Below are 22,624 nucleotides of genomic sequence, written 5' to 3' on the forward strand. Positions count from 1 at the left end.
ACTAAAGCAAGCAACATGAATTCCCAAGATATGCAAAATTATGACAATGAGTAGAAAAAAATTAACTGGAAAATTTGCAAATTAGCAACAACAGAAGAAGTGTGATTTACTAGCCCAAAGAAAAAAATACACCAAATATTGTGTTACTATTAGCCATGTTACCAGTGACAGATCAGTTTATGCCTAAGGACTCTAGAGCTGGATGCATGGCATTCCAGGACCCTGTCCAGGATGTTATTATTGGGTTGTCACACACCAGTTGAGAGAACCACTGTTTTGAAGCATGTAGTAAAAGCCTTAATCTTACCTTATTATGTATCTTATCTTATATTGTAATTTGTTTACATAGGTACTCTGTTCATCAAGCAGAATGTTGAGTTTGACTCTCAACGCCCTTCCATTTTGGTGGTGATTGAAGCCAGTGATAGTGGAACACCTTCATTGACCGCCCTAACCACAGTTCAGGTGCATGTGTCTGATGTCAATGACAATGAGCCTGTATTCCACCAGACTGAGTACAGAGCCTCTGTATCTGAAGACGAAGTTCCTGGTTCAACCATTTTAACCCTGGAAGCGGTGGATGGGGACTTATCTAGAGACAACTGCGGGTTTGATTTCGCCATCGCCAGTGGAAACATTGGTAATGCCTTCCAAATTGAGAGCAGTGTTCATTTCCTTGAGGGCCATGGATTTCGGACAGTTGGAACACTGATATTAGTTGATAAGCTTGACTTTGAGAGTGTGAATGGCTATAATCTCACTATTGTGGTCTCAGATCGTGGCATACCTCAAAGAAGCTCAAGTGTTCCAGTTTTAATCACTGTAATGGACACCAATGATAACCCTCCATCCTTCAATAGGGCAGAGTACAATATTATTGTAAATGAAGGAGCAGAAACAGGAAAAGAAATATTTCAACTTTTTGCAGTGGACCCTGACTCAACAGCTAATGGAGAGGTTCAGTACTCAATCAGCTCTGGAGACGAGTCTGAGCTCTTTTCTGTAGATCGGTGGACTGGGTCCCTTCGACTGCGGCGGTCTCTTAATAGTGAGAAACAGTCCTCTCACGTGTTCATCATTCAGGCCTCGGATGGTCAGGGCCACTTTGCTCTTGCTCCTGTAACTGTCGAGGTCAAGAACATCAATAATAACAGGCCCTACTTCCCTCTTAAATCACTCACAGCAAGCATTCATGAAAACCAGCCCCAGAATGCTCTAGTTACCATACTACATGCCATTGATCATGACAAAGGAGCATACGGAGAACTGAAATATTTCCTCATGTATAATTCCGGCAATGGAAAAGATTACTTCCTAGTGAACCAAACCTCCGGTGAGGTGCGAACCCGCTTTACGTTCGACTTTGAGAAGATAAATGCTTTCGATTTTATTGCTATGGCAATGGATGCTGGCAACTACTCAGCCACAGTCACAGTTCAAGTCTATGTGGCTGGTGAAGATGAGTATGATCCTGTTTTCACTAACTCAGATTTCGCCTTCCATGTACCTGAGGGTGCCAAGAAAGGGCAAAGCATTGGCCAAGTAAATGCTAATGATGAGGATGGAGGAGTGGACGGCATTGTCCTCTACACGCTCGCAAACAGTTCACCTTACTTTGAAGTCAACACATCTACAGGAGTGATATCCCTCAAGATGGATGCTTATCATCGACATATAAGCCGGTCCAAAAGAGAGACACGGACGATGACGTTGGATGTTATTGCCCACAGTCCTTTGGATAATTCCCGAAAAGCTTCTGCCCAAGTCACAATTGATGTCACCCATACATCCTTTGGCTTGAACACAGACATGAATGTGGTGCTTGCCAGTGCTATTACAGCTTCCTTGGCAGCCATTGTGTTCCTTATCATAGTTGTTGTGGTGATATTCCTCTTGAGATCCCAAAGATACAAAGAACAAGAGGCTTGCACCAGAATAGTAACCCACGGTACCATTCTGGAGAGTCTTGAAGATTCGAAAGTTCCAGGGGGTGATAAACTGTATCATCAGACTCTTCCTGGGTATGCAACAGAACAAACTGGGAGCGGAGGAGGTACCTATGCACGAGGTGGGTCTCTTGACCCATCTCACTCCAGTGGACGTGGTTCTACCGAAGCTGAAGCAGCAGAAGATGACGAGATCCGGATGATTAATGAGTATCCTCAAGTTTCCAGCATCTCCTCCTCTATGCAGGAGCACATAGCTGCTCGTGGGCCCGACTCTGGTATCCAGCAAGATGCAGACCAGCTGTCTGACATTTCCTGTGAGCCAGGGATGGATGCAAACCAATGGTTTAAAGGGAAGAAACTGGGAAGTTTAAGTGGGACACTATTATCAAGCCAGTTGCCAACTTATCGGGATGAAGGAGGTGGTTATCTCGGGGTTGGAAGAGGGCTTAACATCTCGCATCCGAAAGATTATGCTTTCCCGGAGGATGGTAAGCCTGCTGTAGATAGTTCTCTTACAGCAATTGTGGCTAGCGACGAGGAACTGAGGGGCAGCTACAACTGGGACTACCTCCTCGATTGGTGCCCTCAATTTCAGCCTCTGGCTAATGTCTTTACAGAAATCGCCAGATTAAAAGACGAGAATGCGCCACCTAACCCTCGGCGCCCATTTCATCCCAAAGCAAAAACTGATCCCAAGCCCAGAATTGACCCTCCTCCCCTTATTACCTCTGTAGCTCATCCAGGGGCTAAAACTGTTTTGCCGAAACCTGCTGTAGGCCGAACATTTCCTCACCTGTCCTCATTGCGGCGTTCTCCCATTGACCATGATGGCTCTGTTACCTCAATAGCCATGTCTCCAAGTTTTTCTCCATCACTTTCGCCACTTGCAGCCCATTCCCCAGCCATTACTCCTTTTGGAGGTCACTCTTCCTCCATTATCAGTACAAATGAGCATTCCTTAGAACATGAGGAGACAGAACTGAGGATTTAATGCTGTCTAAGGAGAGCTCACCAGAAAGCATTCCCACCTGCTCAGGTACTCTAAAAATGCCTCTCCTCTGGCATAGTCCTCAACATCATGTTGTATGTAATGTTGCCCCACTGGCTGGCCAGAGGTTTCAGAAAGCGGTGCTTTTGTCACCCTTCTTTAGACTTACTGACTTGAGTTGTAAAAGAAGTAAAAATGACTATTTTATAATGCTGTTCTAACAATCCTGAAGATCAAATGACATTTCTCTTAGCCCAGCATTTGCACATTTTAAAGGACAGTTATATTTGATGTCAGTATTTTCTGAGAAAAAAACACTTTTTGTATTTTATATTTTTGTACTGATGTTTTTTTGTTTAAAAAGAATGACACATGTCAAACGGTTGCTATAACCTGTGATTTTATTGACATACATTTATATTTGTATATATGTGGCCATAACAGTATGTTTGTTATCAGAGCTTGTTTTAGTTTATTAACAGTTGCCATTCTAAAGTATGTTCAGTATTAAGCTCTTAAATGTTTGGGAAATATGTTTTTCTATCAGTATTTATATAAAAACCAGTAAAAAAATGTACAGTGTCTGCAAAAGGTTTATGCTGCAGACCACAGTGATCATATTGATTTCTACATGCTGCTTCCCCTCCCATAACTTGACTAATGGGAACACAATTGTAGGTTTTTTTTTTTTCCCCATTTTAAAATCAAGCACCAAGTTGCTACTTAATTAGGTAACACAAGCTATCTGTGCCAGGAATGAAAAAAACTGCAAAGAAATAACAATAACAGAAATGGAAAAGATTGTCATGGCAGCTCTTAACAGCACCTTGAAAGAGCTGTCAGTGTAACTGGAAATAATGTATTGTCATTTTTATACTCATGTTTGTTCTCAAGTGTATCTTTGAACACAGATTGTACCACAAATATTCTTAAGGCAAGTGAAAATGGTTATGATGTTGTTACACTATATAGGCTGATAACTTGACAATTTAATTTTTTTTTTGGCATAGGTTAGGCTGATAATTTTTTACTGGATTTTTAGGTTTGAATAAATTCATCAAGCTATTTAATAATTTCGAATATCTAAACATTTCCACTACTCCCTAGTCTCAAGGTACTTACTGTTATAGGTTAATTTTTGTAGCATCTTTCAATTGTTACTGAAAGCAATTGGTAAATTTAGCTAATTATACCATAAAATGCTGGATTAGTGTAAGTTACATGGCTAAATAATGTTATGACACCCATATTTGTTGAAAAGCACTGGTGATTTGATTTTAATGATATATTTGTTTCTACAGTGTACAGTTTGTACATTGAACATTGGTCTAACAAGATTGTGAAACATATTTTTGTAAATTATTTTCCAACACTAAACATGATTGTAAATGTTGCCATTTGACCATACTTTATTTCTGTGCTAAAAATTCTCTTTTAGACAGTATTTTCTTTTTGCTTTTTTGAATGAAATGTCGAGTCAGTTTTTGTCAACGAAATTTGATGTCCATTGAAAGGCTCAACTTTTTTTTTCTTATTTTGAAAATCCATAGTGCCTATTGAAGAAAATCATGATACGTGCTTGTTAAAATTTTTCTTTGTTCAGATCCTAAAGGTCACAGGAGCATTTCAGTATTATAGTTGAAAGTTATGGTCCATTATGAAGAAGATTCCTATACTGTATTTATGGCAGATATTTCACTTTTGTACACAAACAATTCCTCACTTGTAACTGTGAATGTGTTATTTTCATGCTGCCTCTAAGGAAAATAAATAATGACCAGTTGTTTTGTGTTCATTTAAAAAGTTTTTCATGATGTTCAAGTCATTGTTCAGTTATTACAGGTGAATGAAATGTGTTTACATTACTTTTGAATAGCACTGTGGTCCAAAACATTGGCCAGCCATTTGTCTTACCTTTGTACCAAAGGGCATTGATATGATAAGCAGTGGTGTTTTTATTGTAAATGATGATCAAAAAACGCTGAATTTTGTTCAGTTTCCACCTTAATCCTTTGAAACATACTTTTTTTTTTTTTGTATTTGACAAAGTGCCTGATTAAAATGTACTTCCAGTAATGAGCCTTAATCATCTTTATCTATTTTTAATGATATGTATACATATTCTGTGTTAAGGTTTACATTTTCTTTTAGATCTAAAACAATAGGCTACATTATATGAACTACATGGTAAATTTTCAAATAGTTTTTTTAACTATATATCTTCATAAGTTACAATATTTATTTCTTTTTTTTTTACTTTTTAAGTTTCGTTTATGGTTTGCATACAATTGCAAAATGTCCTTTATTTTAACCTTTAAGGATGTTCATAAAGAATAGATCTGTAGTTGTAGTTTTGTCATCTACTGTAGTTTCAACTGAACTCCAAACAGAATCCAGATGTACAGCCAGATATGGGAAAAATATTGATGTAGATTTACTGTTAGTATGTCAAATAAAAATATGTGATTCCCACTTGAATAAAATAAATACTTTACATATGGAATAGCCAATATGTGGTTTGTGAATGAAACTACAGGCATACAATGACCACAGAGTCCTAGTTCAGCTAATGTGTACATGTTTCCATCATCATGGGGTGATTCTGTCTTCCCACCTTTGCTGCAGAGGAAGTACCAGATAATTAGTCTCTTCCAACCTGTCTCTGTAGAGAGCAAAGATACAGCACAATAGATACAGTATCTCTCACAGCCAGTGCCTTATAATTTTTTTTTTTTAAAGCCAAAAATAAGGTTTTAAATCATAGAGCACAAAACACATTACAAAAAAGCGGGGCAGTAACAAACCTCGTCACAAGGGGAAGAATTTAGTCATTATTCATACTCATACTCAGACCTTAATGATTTGTGGATCTTTCAGAACATATCATTAGAGCCATGCCATAGACAGCTTGGATTACAGGACATGTCATAGTACACTGTGTTTATGAAGACTTGCCAGTGAGTATTGCCATGGAGACACAAAGAACCATCTACAGTCTGTAGCATTCGACCACAAAATATTTTGACTCCCTGTAACTAGTTGTTGAATGTGGGTTTAACCAAAACATTTAAACCGAAGGACATTCATTGGACTAAAACATTCAAACCTAAAGTTATTAAGGCCTAACTCACAACATTTCTACATAAATATGTGCTAGAGATGGCCGTATTTGACCTTGCTACTTATTTAACGTTTTGTGCAAGTGCAGTGAGCACTTTTTGAGAAGCTGTCAAATTAAAAGAACGTGAGTCCATTCAAAGACTTTAGAATAAGGTGCTCTCATAATAATTGTGAATGGAAGAAAGTGAAAAGCGTTCTAAATAAAAGAGCCAATCGCTAATTGATAACGTGTCACTTAGTTAGACTAGTCTTCGTTTCATTTTGACTTAAAGTTCATTGAAGCATCATGGTGAAAGTCTGAGGATTCATTTGTTCTTATTACATAAGAGGGTGATGGAGAGTCGGCCTGCTTTAATAGCACGTACATCAGCTAATTCAAATGCAAGATGTTTTGTGGAAATTCAGTTTAACGTGTTTTTTATGTCTCTTGGAAAGGTCACAGTTGGAGAGCTTGTGCTTTTTTCACACTAGTTTCTGCTGATGACGCACTCTTTGTGTTTGCTGAAGCTAAACACCATTATCAACGCACCCAGGCCATGTGGACTGTATTTCTGGACATAACAACTCGTAAAATAAGCGTTGTGAATGACTGTGTTGTTTAATTGCAAGGTTTTTGATGATGTATCATCAATTTTGTTAAATGTTTGTGTATGGCATCTGACGTTTTTCACTTTGATGAGGTCAGTTTGTTGTGTCTGTGTAGGTCAGTATGGAGACACATTAAGCCTTGTTGTGATGTTGCCTCTTAGAACAACTGGTCTGAGACTAATTCATTCTGAAATGACTAATTCATTCTGAAATGAATTGAAACCTGACTGCATTGATGGCTTTAAAAAGTCTTGTGGCATTTCATAACAAAGTTAGCTTGAAGAGTAACCTTTCAGTCTACCTTTCCAAGGGGCTCGCTGGCTTTCTTCGCTGGGTAGGCCTGGCATGGGTTTTGAAAATGTAATGACAATAACGACTGTCGAATTTAATGATTTTAGCAGAAGGGGAAGAAAAAAAAGAGTCTATTTTGCCCTTTGTCTAAAGGTTTCTTTCATACCAATGCCGACCAAGCTTGGCAGACCCACAAAGATGGATATTTCTAGTTGCCAAGGGACCAATAATATGCTTTCTTTAAATAATGTCTAGATTTCCATCCATCAGATTGCAGCACAGTCTCTTTAGCCCTATGAAAGAGAGCTTATATGTCAAAATGAGACTTCATATGTTCTTTTACGTCTGTCATGTGAAGTGGATTCATTGTAGGATGGGGTTTCAAATATTAACCCCGCCCACTTCCTTATTTGTGCACTCCTTAGAGATACAAAGACCTTTACAACCTCCAGAGGGCCTTTTGTCTTTCCTTCTGTCTTTTTGAGTGAGTTTTGTTTTTTCCTGATTTGCTTTCCAAAGTCTTGACAGACTACTTGCGTGACTAGAGGGAGTGAAAAAAAGTGAGTTTTCAAAACCCATTGGCACGCAAACCCTAATCTATTTTTGGAGCACACTCTTTTTTTCTCTCAACTTTAGACACATACACACAGTAAAAAACAGCCAGGGGAAGAGAGCCAATTGTAGGGTTGAAGGGGTCTGGTTCTCATTTCAGGCCGCCCTGTTTCCCTGTCTTGCCCTGCCAGAGTGAGAGCCACAGCAGTGAGGAGAGAGAGGTAGGCGGGCGGGCAGGCGGGCGGCTTGGGAGGTGAACAACTGTGGCCCGGGCTCCAGGCCTGCCACTCAGCCACTGTCACTTAGCAACCACCTGCGGCTGGTTCTCATTAGTGGCCCCAGCTGCTTGTATTTCAGACTTCCACGCTTTGCTGTGTTTTGATTCTTTTCTTTTCTCTCTTTAGAAGGAAAAGGGTCTGTCGTGATGAAAATATGATGCTTGGTGCGCCTCAATCACTCGCAATTAATTTTCATTAACTAGAGACTGGCGTGGCCACTGGGTCCAAAGCTGACAAGGGCTAATTGATAACAATACTTATGATTTTGAACTCATGGACACTATTTTGTGGTCATCTGTAGTCATCTTGGTTTCACTGTGCAGATTCTGTTGAATGAAATAACAGTGAAAGACCTTTTTTGAGGTACTGTAGTTGACCAGCTGTCTGCGTTGGTCTGCATCTTTTGGTGCTGTGTGAACTGTAAAGTAATCACTCTACTTTTTAGGTTTACTTTATGTAGCACAAACATTTACTATATATAAGTTAGTGATAGAAATGAATCATTTTCATAATTTTTTTAATCCAGATGTAGTAATTGTGGTTCATTGTTCACAATATAATTATTTTGTTCAGGCTGCTTCAGTGTTATGTTTCCGAATTGATATGCTATTGTAATATTAAGTGCCTAACTAAGAGGTACAAATTTCCCAGTTGCACTTGAAGGCAGCATAAGCACAAATGAAATAGCAAAGAATTGAAGATTTATTATTATTATTATTATTATTATTTATTTATTTATTTATTTATTTATTTATTTATTTATTTATTTATTTATTTATTTATTTTTACTTGGAGAATGGTGTACCTACAACATCCAGGGGGTAAATGCACCATCCTAACCAGCAAAACCAGCAGATTAAAAATGCAAAAACAATGTATAAAATAATCACCACTCTCAGTGTGCTGTAGTAGGAAACCATCTTCTAAAAAACATCCACACATTTAGATTTTAATGTAAGGAAGTGATAAGTGCACTATTGCCCATTTTTGAGGCCCAGAGTAGGTAAAAATGATGCATAAAATATATATACACACTTCAGCTTTGTTTGTACTAACAGTATATGTCCAACCGGTTTATGTACTCTGCTAATGCTAATAAACTTGTTTTTAATCTAGTTGTGTTTGTACATTTTTTTTAACCTGTATATTTGCATCTAGTCTGGCTAACTTCTACTATTTCTACTAATAATTTATAATTTCTACTAAGTGGCAGATTAACTTGCACCAAAATATAGTCTGATTGGATGCGCAGCCTCGGACATACACAAAAAAAAGTGTTTTTTTTTTCCACATTTTTGAAAAAATGGACAAAGTTTAATTTTGCTATCCAAACTATCATTTTAATGTTTGTGTTTAGCACTGTTTTTTCACCAACCATCCACCATGACTCTTTCAGAGCAGACCTGTGACCCATTTTTAGGTCACGACTCACTAGCTGAGAACCACTGTGCTGAATGATAGAAACCAGTACTCCGTTTTCTTGTATGTCAAAAGCTTTTCAAATGTGTTTCCTTTCATAAACCCTTTTTAGGTACAGTTAAGGTGTTTTCTGATGACTTGTAAAAACATTTGCTTGATTAACTTGATTAAGTTGCAGCAACTGTTAGGCTAAGTGTGGCAGGCCGCCCAGACTGCACTGCATATATCACCAATTGGCATAATACAAAAACAAATTACTGGGTGGAATAATAAACTTTACAGTCCTGTACTTACCTGTATATACTCTATGTGCCCAGTGGACCATTTCCCACTTGTGTATATTATGCATGTGATGCAGCATATGTATAATTTTAGAAATTAAAATTACTTTATAGAAAATATAAACCCCTTTTTTAGACACTCTTTTATTGTCACGTTGTTCTTGAGCAGATACCGTGTTGATCTAACCTTGCAGGGCTATTTTCCTTAGTTCTATATCTCCATGGGACTCTGGGTCTCAAACTAGATCAGAGCTTTGGGTTGGAGAGAGAGAGTGAGATTAATGGAGTGAACGCGGACGGCTTCCAGTCCCTTGATGACGTGGAGAGAGGAGAGAAAACAGGAGAATGATTGTTTTGTTCTCTTCAGAGAAAGTGCTGCTGCAAACAGTCTAAACAGAGAGGAAAGAGGACATTAAACACTCTGATATCCCAGCTACTACACTGGACAGCTGGTCACGTGACTCAGCAGACAACTTAATCCAGCCACTCTCTAGCAAGACTGTAAGTAACCAAAATATGAATTTTCACAGAATAGGCCCTTTTATTCCTGCGGCTGCATTTTCCATGTGGTTATCGTCACATTGGCCTCCCAAAAGATAAAGAGCAGGTCCAAAAATAGCATACTGCTTTTTTTCTCTCACTGCTGTATATAATAAATCACAGATGTAAATCTATAACTTCTAACTTACAGTATGCAAGTAGATAGATGAAGATCATTTACACAATGTTGACCAATATCTCTATTAATGTATTTTTTTTTTTTTTTTTTTTTTTTTTACTCAGTGGAAATCCTCATAGTCAAGATTTTATTTCATTAATCTCTCTCTCTATATATATACTACAGTATGTAACAAATGATACTTATTAACTCACGTGTTTGTTTAGATAAGCAGGAATGTTCATTATGGACATTCTAATTATCCAGGGTGTGACTGAGAAATTATCATGGGCTCCCCGTGAAAATGCAGCTACAAAGAGAAACAACAGTGGAAAATTAAGAACAATGCCAGAATCTCACTTGGACTGGTAATAAAATAAGGTAAGCCAAGTTAAACTTTATTTAATCACAGTCAGAACATTGAGCAGGGAGATCAGGAGCTTCATGCTGAAATACACCAGTACAACAGTATTCAGAAGAGCAGTGGCTTAGCAAGACTTTTACTATTATTTTATTTTAATTATCATTATTGCTTATTATTGGGGTTAATGATTTGTTGTAAACTCCTTAACTTTTTGAATTCTGTCACAGAATTTCCTTGAAGTTTTGTGCTGTGAACGTATAGGATACCTCAAATTGTGCAGCTAATTGAGGACAATTTTTAATTAAATTTAATTTAATTAATTTTTTATATATATGATGAAAAATAAAACTGCCAAAATCTACCAAAATCGACTCCTTGGGATGAAAAGACCTCAGAACACCTTAGCAACAACCTAGCAACCACCCACAACATCCTAGGATTATAGCCACAAGTTTTGGACAGGCAAGCTTGACCCCTGCAATGCTTTGTGAGATTTTTCTGCTGCTTATTAAAATCATTTATTTTGCACCTCTGATTGCTTCTCTTTATACACCAAGCTCTTAAGCTTTGCCTGTCAGGCTGAGACCGCTTTCATGAATTTTAAGGCACATTTCAGCTGAAACATGCTCTGGGGTGTTTTTTTCTGCACTCACGTGAAAGTCATAAAACAGGTTACTTGACTCCTGACTGTTTTATTACCAGATTCACAAGTGAAAATTTAAATGGTTTTGCGATAAAGTGAAGGGGGAAAAAATACATTAACCCTTCAAGAAAATAAATCTGCTACGACTTCACAGTATAGCAGCTGGAGCAAAGCCAGCGTTTTATGACATTTTAAAAGCAATACAGACATGGAGGTTAGAATAGCGCTAAAATCAAGCGCTTAAATGAGAACTCTTTTTATCCACGGTGGCTAACATTTGATATGATTAAAAATCTGCTCAGTAACAGCATATAAGTAATAACTTGGTTTCAGGCAGGGTGGGCTGAACTTAAGAAAGGTGTTAGTGAAGAGAGACGCCAAATGTGATTGGTCTTTGGAAAGGCCCCGTGAGAGGAATCCCATGGTGTCAGAGGTCTAATGTGTGGAATCGCTCAGCCAACATCAGGAGGGTACAGTAAGTGAGGCAAGGCCACTGCAGAGGAATTTTTCCATCTACCTATTGACACAGTGTTTGAGCTGCTCAAATATGCTGTATTTTGTTAAGGAGCACTTATAGACTGTTTATGCTTCAAAAGAGATTAATAGGGTGCTGACAACAAATAGCATGCAATATCAATTTAAAATGGTACGTTTTGTAACCAGTAACAGAAGCTACCATCACTCATGCATAAAGAATGAATGTAACAGAAAAACAGAAAGCAGAACCATTTACAGTCTGATCAAACGAATAATAATAATGCTAATAACAGACTTTTTCAAGGCCTTTTTAAGACCAATTAAAGAACATTTAAGTAATAAATAAAAGGGAACACAATACGTCAATACGTTTTCTAAATGGCCACGGTCAGGATATTCATTAAATAATATGTTAAATTTTGGTTTGTTTTTCACCAAACCATTTTTTACAGTCATGGCCAAAAGTTTTGACAGTGACAGAAATTTTGTGTTTTGCAAAGTTTGCTGCTTAATTTTTCCTCATGTTTCTATGATATATTAAAAAAAAAAAAAAAAAAAAAACAATGATAAATATATCATAAGTTTTAAAGGCTTTTATTGGCAAAAAATTTCATGAGTCAATATTTACTGTGTTGACCCTTGTTCTTCATAACCTCTGCAGTTCACTCTGGCATGCTGGATATTAGTTTCTGGGCCAAATCCTGACTGATGGCAATCCATTTCTGCCTTATTAGTTCTCGGAGTTGATCACAATTTGTGGGCTTCTGCTTGTCCACTCGCCTTTTGCGGTCTGACCATAGGGATTGAGTCCAAAATTTCAATGTAATGATCTTCAAGCCACTTCTTTCTCACTTTTGCTTTATGACATGGTGCTCCATCATGCTGGAAAATGCACGGATCATCACCAAATTGCTCATGGATCGTTAGAAGAAGTCACTCTTGCAGGACGTTTTGATACCATTTTTATTCATGGCAGTGTTTTTGGGCAGAATTATGAGAGAGCCCACTCCCTTGGTTGAAAAGCAACCCCTCACATGGATGGTCTCAGGATGCTTCACTGTTGGCAGATCACAGGACTCAAGGTAGCGTTCACCTTTTCTTCTTCAAACAGTTGATGTCCCAAACAATCAGAAGGGAGCTTCATCAGAGAAAATAACTTTGCACCAGTCTTCTGCTGTCCAATCCTTGTACTTCCTGCAGAATTTCAGTATGTCCTTGACGTTTTTCTTGAAGTGAAGTGGCTTCTTTGCTGCCCTTCTTGACACCAGGCCATTGTCCAAAAGTCTTGGCCTCACTGTGTGTGCAGCTCTCACACCAACCTGCTGCCATTCCTGAGCAAGCTCTGCACTGCTGGTGACACAGTTCTGTAGCTGACTCCTCAGGAGGAGACGGTCCTGATGCTTGCTGGACACTCTGGCACGTCCTGAAGACTTCTTCACTGCAGTCCAACCTCTCTCCTTGAAGTTTCTGATGATCCAGTAAATGGTTCTTTTAGGTGCAATATTCTTTGTAGCAATTTCCTTGCATGTGAGGCCATTTTGATGTAAAGCAATAATAGTTGCACTTGTTTCTTTGGAGGTAACCATTGCTAACAAGAACACAATAACTGGAAGTGCTTCTTCCCTCCTTTTATAGCAATCAGTCTGATCTTACAGTCTAATTAGTATGATAGTGATTTAATCTGACTATTACTCATTCACACTTTCACTTGTGCTGCTGATATGATTAGTCAGTTAATTTTAGCTGGTCATTTTGAGTCAGGATCAAAAAACAATGAAATTAGTTTTTTTGTGAAAAGTTAATTTTTTGGCCAATGAAGCTTTTAGCAGTTATTTAAAATGCATCTGATCACTCTACTCAATAAACTAGAAACAATGTGAATGAACACCACAACAGCTTAAGCAGCAAACTGTATATTTGGCCATGACTGTATATCCTCCGAACACTGAATATACGGCACGTGTTGCATGGGACTGTTCTGTGATACTTCTGTGTTTTTTTAAAAGCTTGATGCTAATTTACATACACTGCCAATTTACAGACAAGCACTCGTGGGACTTGTGGGTAAAAAAAATCTCATTTTGTGGTCTGAAAAAGAAAGAAGGGTTACAATATGGCATACAATATGAAAAAAAAAATCACACTGTTTGCACTACTTAGTTACTGTCTCATACTTAATATTCATGAGCAAAGCAGGTAAGTTTATTGTCTCCTTTTCACATTTCAGATCATTCCTACACCCCTATATGGCGAGATGACTATTCCAGACCACACTTGGCATGTACTTATATAATTCAGTCAAATAGTTGGACACCTCAATGACACAATGGAGGGCTCTCCCAAATCCATGGCTCTTCCAAATCTAAGCTTTGCTTGGGGCCCCAGAAATGATAAACCCACCCCTTAAGTTGATTTCTGTTTGGGGTACGGTTGAAAAATTCAAGAGCCAAATTCCTGAGATAGTTTCCACTCTTTCAGATATATTGCAACATGAAATCTCAGACAAGTGGAGAAATCTGAGGACTAAGCTCAGTTTTCTAGCTGATGAGGTGAAAATAAAACTCTATTCTAAAATTGACAGCTTATGCAGTTAAAACCAATGCAATATTGATTAATAGTAATGAACCATTACACCTAATATAAACAATAGACCAATTTGGCCATCTTGTTTTTATATACTGAAAATTTTTTATAGTAACAAACCAGATACACTGAGAGAAATATGTCAATAAAAAAGTACCATGTACACTCACACAAAACATGGAGCAGTTTGCCTCAAAGAGGAATTACTGATTATTTCTTAAATACCATTATAATTATGCAAATTATAGTTTGAACTGCCTGCAAGTACCTATTGCTGGTATTATGGAAATGAACAAAATATTGTAAAATGCAGTATATATAGACTTCAATGTAAACTAACTGTAATCTTTGCTCTTTTTTATGTGCACATACAGGCTTTCATATGGTATGTTACCTTGCCGACACCAAAGAAGAAAAAGAGGTGAGATTTATAGTGCACCTTGGTCTAGACCCTGTTAACCGATCCCAGTTTCATGTCAGACACACTCTGCTCTCACATAAGCTTGTAAAACTTGGCAAACACAATGCAGTGCACATAGAGGTGAGACACCATTGCAGTCAGAACCATCTCCAGCAGTGCACTGGCCTTTCTATGCCTGCTCAATAACATTTTATACTGCTTCATACGGTTCCTATTCCCAAAGGGGCTCAGAGCTGGGCTTCAGCAACAGGGTGAGGGGAGGGAATGCTGGGTGGTGGTTTGTTTGTCATTGACAAGTAGCCTGGGCTCACAAATTACTTGGGAACGTCAGAACTTTTGTTTATTCTCTGCCCAATAAAGGAAATCATTTGACATGAAGACAGGCAACTAAAACAATGCACAGAGGATGAGGAAAAACAAAACTTTGAGCATATGGAGAGCATGTGGGTGGAAAGTAAAACAAAACTGGAAGACCAGAAAATGTCTGTGAAACACCTCAAGGATCCAATGAAATCACTTGATGAGGACTTTTTTTCTCGCTCTTAAAAAAAAGGGGGGGGGGGTAAGTGGGTTTATTTACGCCATGATGATTTGCTACGTGATTGTTGTACATTTTCAGTCTAGAGAGCATTTTATTGATTAAAGAAATAATAATTAATTAGATAATAGGTAAAAAATATTTGTATTCAAATTATTTATTTGTTGTTACTATGAAAAATAACTAAAAAATAATTTAATATGCAAGATACAGACCTTATAGTTGGCAAGATTTTTCTATTATGCTAGTCTATTATGCTCACCAAAGCTATGTTTATTTAATCAAAAATACAGTAAAAACCCATTGCGTCGTATTGTGAAATATTATTATAATTGTAAAACAACTTATAATATATAAAATAGAATATATAAAACAACTGTACAATTATAAAACAACTATTTTCTATTTTAATACATTTTAAAATGTAATTTATTCTTATCATAGCAAAGCTGAATTTTCAGCAGCCATTATTCCAGTCTTCAGTGTCCCATGATCCTTCAGAAATCATTCTAATGTGCTGATTTGGTGCTCAGGAAACATTTCTTATTATCAATGTTGAAAAACGTTGCTGCTTAATTTTTTATATGGAAACCGTATTTTTCTTTGATGAATACAATGTGGGGTAATTTACCAGAAATATTTTAATACTTAAGCTTTGTGGTTAAGGGGTTTGTTTAAATCCTTAGAACCCTAAGTGTGAGCAGAAGTGTTAGTAATGTGGGTCTCATTGGAATAGAGAGGAATACCTGGCAAACCCACGATGAAAAATAATAATGTAGCTAAGAGAGGTTAATGTGTTTTATCCTTTCAAAACTGACAATTAACGTGGTGTTTTTCTCTCTCTCACGCTACACTCCAAAACCAAAGGTGTTCTGTTTTTTGTTCTAGCTGAAGAGAGAGCCTAAAAGCTGTCACAATCAATAATAGAGTCTGTTCAGCTAATTGATATGTTGCCTTTATCTTTAACGGCCCATATATTCATACAACACCAGTGTGTCTTTAAACCCTCCACACCAAAGTTTATTCACTGGTGGTCCACAGTGGGTAGCAGTGTTACTTGGATCCAACATGTGCTTTAGGATCATAAGACCACGTTTGATTGCCTTGATATGCATCTGGCAGACCTATAAAGATCACAGATGTGGTTTGCTTTGTTTCATTTTAAATCTGGACACCACTACTGCTAGTATGTACCATATCAAAGGCTGAGGGCACTGGGCCAAGCGCTATATCTTTTATGCCAATAAACTAATAACGCACATGAAATTTATCAGCTCGTGTTGCAGGGAGGTGCCCTCTCATTCTTGTTGTTATTCTAGTGAAATTACAGGAATGTTTTGTTTAAACCAACTTCCTCTCTCACTTCACAATTCCCTACAGAGCAGTGATCCTTCTTTGTTAAGAAGCAGAACCAAGGCTGTCACATCTCTTCAACCCCGTGCCAAACATCGTCTGACTGAGGGGTAATTGATTCTATTCTGTCTCGTTTTTAGAGAAGGTGTTAAATCGGTTTAGCAGACAGAATCCATGAATGGAATGCAGCAAAGCAGGTCCAACTATTGCTGACATCCATTACTGCAAAGAGCACGTGCCAGCAAAGCACAAATCCTGCTCAGATGGAGACTCTGCAGTAGGTGGCAATTTAACCATTACAGTAAGACCGAACAAATCCATTTGGATGAACCGAGAGTTTAAGGGCTTCAGGGTTGGCAAGATAAAACGTTTTTGGTCACAGTAATTGTTTCTCAAAGTATAAAATTATGGATAGGTTATCTGACTAAAAAGTGGAAAACCTTAGACGCAAATGAAAAGATGTAAATGCAGTAGGCTATTTGAATAAACCCTTGATGTGCTGCTGCAAGCTCCACTTTCATAATAAGTTGTTAGAATTTATAGAAATACTTAATTCTGATTGGTCAGTCATGCCATTGAGCAGTGATTTTTTTTTTTCTTTTTTTTTTTTTCTGTGGCATTGGTCCCAGAAGTGTCCACTGGGATTTTTAAAAGTCTCCGTTAAAGTGATACAAGCCATGGGATTAATCACAACATTACAAACCTTTATTTGCTGCTGCTGCTGCTGTTGCAAAAAAAAAAAAAAAAGGATTTGAAAATCTGACAAAGGTACGGCTGTCAAATTAATGGCGTTAATGATGGAAAGAACTACAATTTAAAAAATTAGGAAAAATAAAATAAATTTAAAGTTGTTGTAGCAGACTTTTCATTCATTTAAGATATGGGTAAGATTTTAAAACAAATCAGTATTTAATGTCCACATATTAATTTATTTGGTGAGTAGTCGTGTTACAGTCTGATGTAAGTAGATAAATACATTTAATTATTTTTTTATTTTATTAAAAATGAATCTAATAACTTTTAAAGGCAATTTTAGCATATTTTCAAGAATATATTCTTTCTGTCAAGGTGTGTTTACTGCTTTGCCTCAGCGAATGTTTTGCAGAAAGCATGAATGCTTAAAGAAAGAAACTTTTTAAGCATAATAAAGACTTTCTTCAGTGCACTGATTTTGGCATTTGTGAGCAACTCTCTCTCTGACATATGCAAAGATCTTACTCCTAACAAAACAGCATTCAATGTTCTTTTGTCTGCACACATTTTTTTAACAGACATCTAGTGTTTATCAGTACAACACAAACCAACCCAAGTGATATATTTTAGGAACTGAGAAGGTCACAAGACACTCACTCTCCCTTAGAAAAACAGCATGTTTTGAGACTAGATGACTAAGATAGTGTGAAGTATTTTCCTCAACTTTGAAAATAGGAATATTGTCTCTTTTATGTCCTGTGGAAATTAGATGTCCTCTGTATGGCTCTCTGAGTCTGCATGCCATCTAGAAAGTGTCTGTGCTCTAATGCCAAACACAACAGCCTAGCGTGAAGTAAATCGCATGAGGTGAGAGAGGCAAAGGAAGACGCATGTCTGAGCTGTCAGGGCCAGACATTTCCATTAATAGCCTTTCAGGGTGCCTTGTATTCACGAGGAAACTCTCCAAAATGATGGAAATGAAAGATTTCAGAAATCCTGCTTAGGCCTTTACAACGGCTCTATAAATGTAACTGAAGGCTAGCATTGTGATGTATTGGAAAGAGCAGGGTAAGAGGAGACATTGAGGAAGTAACTACAACCTGTGGACACCCCTGTGCGACCTATGGTAGAGGGTTATAAACTTCTGGTAAACACCAGAACGTGTCTTTGGCTTTTTAAAGTCACTTATGAAAAATAGCAAGTGCTTATGCAAGTCTCAAGCACTTTTTATCATGCTAGAAACAATCTTAAAATGGCTGAAAACGGCAGAACTGGGTCCACAGGTGTTGTGTAAAATAGGTGACCTCTGGGAGATGTAGCTTCATTTTGGATGAAATTAATATAATGACTTTAGCTGGTTATCAGTATGATTCCCTTGCTGCTTTCCTCCTTCCTGCTTTTAACATTACATTTATGGTTTATGGATTTAGCGAAAACTGGCCTTAGACCAATGCTTGAGAAATATTATATATTATTTGTTCACAGAGACACAAAAAAATTCTGGATCTACAGGATCATGGCCTGAAATAAATCAGCCGCAGTGTTGTAATGTCAGTTACTCTGCTCAGAAACAACATGGAGATAATGATGCTCTGATACTGCGCTAGACAGAAAAGTGTGATATCACATATAATGTGAGAAATTTCTCATGTTCTCACCCACAGGAGCATCTCACGTCATATCATATCTGTGCATACATTATCCAGATTTATGATCAGAGTGAGACACTAATGTGTATGAATCATTCTAAAGTCTAGTATGACTGAGAAAACTCTCTTTGGATTTTATTTATTTATTTGTTGTCATTTGAGTTAAAAATTTTAATTGGAAAAAAAAAAAATACCATTAATTTGGGAATGTCCTAATATTTAGTTCATCTTTGGCTATAATGACCCCAGCATTCAAGCATAAACTTCACAAGCTTGTGTAAATCCTGATGATAATTTTTGTATTCATTTTCTGTCATAACGTTATTTTGTTTCCTACATTCTCAAAATCCTAATACTTTCTATTCACTTCCAGGTTTAAATCAGCTCACAAACTTCTGGTCTGAGGACAGTTTCTTCCAGCAAGGATTCTGGATGTGACTTCAGCTAAGGTCAGGAGAAATGTAGTAAATATAATGAGGGAGTGCAGAATGCATTCTCCTATTACTAATAAAGGAAAGTGCAAGGTTGGGCAGCAGACACAAAAACAGACACACTCCGCATTCAATAAAATTTATAGGCAGCTGAAGAGATGTTCAATAGAGTAAATGGAAGGTTTGGAGGGTATAATATAATTCTTCTTTGAAGCACCAGAGAAAATGAGCAAAGGATGTAAAAGGAAAAATATCCTCAATAAACCAATGCTTTGTGGGAAAAACATTTTATTCAATACTGAAAAATATCTAAAAAAAATAAATAAATAAAAATGAGTTAATTGATACATTAAATGCATTTCACACATATCTCACATCACTAACAATAAATTCACAGAAAATTGTACTCCATAAAACTTCAAAAAACATTAACTTCTTTAAATCACATTAAACCACCACAAATAGTTAAAATCCATTGCACACCGAGCTCAGATTACTGCCTGTAACTTCACAGGACGTGGCCTTCTTTAAATTCCCTGCATCTGCCATTGCATGCAAGCCATATGTGCAGACGCTGAGAGGCAACCACAGCTAGTATTCACAGAAAACAAAATTAACATATTATGCTAACAACCCCAACAGGATTTATGTTGCCTAAATAGTTTTTTATAAAAATATGCGGGCTCTTTTTGGTTGTCTTTTTGATTATGCAGGTAAAATTAACAGGAAGAGCCATAGTTTTACCAGCAGGTTGGAGGAGTTGGAGGAGTGACCCCAAAAAACTTTGTGAAAACACAAAAAATGTTTACAACAAAAGTTTACAACATGCAAGCTTATATAGGGCTGTGGGTGGCATTGAAACAACCACAAACTCAAGCCAAAACATGTTAATTGTTTAAAGTAAACAAGCAAGAGATAATGGCTTTCTGGTCACTAACCATTTTCCCAAGTGAAAGTCTATGTGGTTTCTTGCTATCTCTAGTCCCAGACTAGAAATTAGGTAGGATAGCAAAGTGTAACATTTTCAAAAGACCAGTCTATGATAGTGAGCTGTGCAATTTCATCCCTTGTTTTGGACATCCATGTGTGTTTGTGTGTGCAGAAACTGTACTTCTACAGAGACTCTGGAGAATAGCAAGTACAGAAGAAAAGATAAAAAAGATGAAAATGAAAATAATCTGTCATCTTCCTTTGAGCCAAAACCAATTTCATTGATATTCAGAAAAGCTGTATACATAAACACAGTATTCCTGGCAAATAGCCATGTGTAATATTCACATGGAGGCAACTCTTCTGAAGATAGCAGCCTGAATAATTTTGCATTCAAACTGTTCCACCATGTCAGTATAACGTTCTGCTTACAGAATTGACTTTTTGTTTTCTCAGAATTATTATGAAAAAAAATTGTCACTACACAGAACTGGAAAACCAGTATTGTTTATCAATTATGAAAAGCCAAAAACACTCTACAGTTTCTGAAATGCAACTAGCTACTTTTTCAAAAAACTTTTGGACAGATGATCCCAATTTCCCAACATAAACTTGTTCAGCTGTGGTTCTTCCTCACCATAGCTATAACTCTTGCTAATTCCAGCTGGATTAAACACAGCCTGAAATCCACCCAATTTAGCCCTGAAATATAGTTGCTTAATGGATGATAGCCGACATGGAAAACAACATCACTGTAATTTTTCGCCAAGATCTGAAAGAGGGAACAGCTGCTCTGAAAACTGCTTTGCTATTCAAATTTCAAAGTGATCTTTTCTCTTATGAGAATTTGAAAGCTGGAAAATCAGCATTGATTAATAATTTAATTTAATTTAATTTAATTTAATTTAATTTAATTTAATTTAATTTAATTTAATTTAATTTAATTTAATTTAATTTAATTTAATTTAATTTAATTTTTACACAGGGAAAAATAAAACAACAGATTTGGGTGAATAAATTATGACTATTCTATTTTACTGTTCCTTTTTACCATGTTGCACTGACTTCTAAGGATTACATTGTTGTTTCTCTCTTTTCACCTTGTGTTTTCAGGAAGAAGTTTCGTGTTTAATGTTTACTGTCATGTATATCATGGATCCATAACAATGACGAATTGCACTGAGTCTGATTCAACAGCAAGCAAGAGGAAAAAAGGTTGACAGTTTGTTTGAAATGGCACATTACAAAAACTATAAAAGGCCTAGGTCCATATGCTACACGGTGTAAACACAGAGCAATGTTTGTAATTATTTTGCTTGGGAATAATGACATAGTGGGCAAGAAATCTAGAGCATGGTGTGTTGCCATGTTTTCTTTCTTGCTTTTCTTTGAGGTCCTTGTCTCTGTGCCTTGATTGCAGTCAAGGAACTCAGAAAGGGCTGTGTGAGGAAGAACCGCTGGCCAACATCTGGAGGTGCATTTAATGATCATTAAAAGCGTGACGGGATATTTACTGAACTGAGAAAAAGAGCTGCAGAGCTTTCGAAGGCACGGAATGGTTCGGTAATGAATGTCCTTGCAAAGGTTTCAAACATGGAGACCTTAAATTTAACAGGCCTTGTTTTCAGTTTATATGTACCAGTAAACTTGCATCTAAATACGTCTGGTGTGGGTGGCTGTTTTGGTCTGCCTCATTGTCAGATTTAACCTAAGGTTCCCAGACTAAAAAATGCTCTAAACAGAAGGCTTGTGTGGTTTAGACACAATTCTGTAAGCTATGTGTTTGGAATTGAAACCTCTGAAAGATCTTTTAAAATAAATTATTTTAATTTTATGATATTTATTGGATTGCCAAGTCCAAGACATGACTTTTATTAATGTGTATTTTTTAAATCATTACCCAAATTTCAGCTATAGAGACATTTTTTTGGCTATTTTCTCTACTTTTCTTATGTAGAGAAAAAATTAACTGTTTTTAACTTTAACCATGATTTTTTGATGCACACAAGAATGTGGACGTCAAAGGTTAAAAGTTAAAGGATGTTCATTTTAACGGTCAAGCAAAAGCACACTTTTCCAATCATGCACATCCTCCTCATGCTTGATGCATATTGGCTTGCAAAGGTGAAGCATATGAGGCGTTTTACTCATCAGCTTACATCTATTCCCAAAAGACTCAGTAACCACTTCTTTTGTCTTCAGCTTGGCCTTTTTTTTTTTTTTTTTTTTTTTTTTTATAATAAAAATAAAATAAGAAAAAAACAATTATATATATTCTGGACTTGGTTTAATCAATTAGTTTTAATATCAATACTGAAACAGAATTTATGACAAAGAGTGGTCATTGTGTACATGTGACAACAATATCACAAATTCTCCACAAATATGGCTTGTATGGAAAAAAGCCACTCCTAAAGA

At 36.8% G+C, this 22,624-nt stretch overlaps 1 protein-coding gene across 2 annotated transcripts in view; it reads left to right on the forward strand.

Annotated features, from left to right (window-relative positions):
• The window catches only part of LOC109095798 (protocadherin-16-like), a 94,262-nt gene extending 89,542 nt beyond the window's left edge, over window positions 1–4,720 (forward strand). For both annotated transcript variants that reach the window (XM_042771390.1, XM_042771389.1), the window contains one exon: window positions 350–4,720. In XM_042771390.1, the coding sequence (XP_042627324.1) occupies window positions 350–2,940 (2,591 nt within the window). In that variant the 3' untranslated portion in view covers window positions 2,941–4,720. The remainder of the gene's footprint in view (window positions 1–349) is intronic.
• Window positions 4,721–22,624: the final 17,904 nt, after the last annotated feature.

The sequence above is a fragment of the Cyprinus carpio genome, chromosome A15 (assembly GCF_018340385.1).
Source record: "Cyprinus carpio isolate SPL01 chromosome A15, ASM1834038v1, whole genome shotgun sequence".
In the NCBI taxonomy this organism is placed as follows: domain Eukaryota; kingdom Metazoa; phylum Chordata; class Actinopteri; order Cypriniformes; family Cyprinidae; genus Cyprinus; species Cyprinus carpio.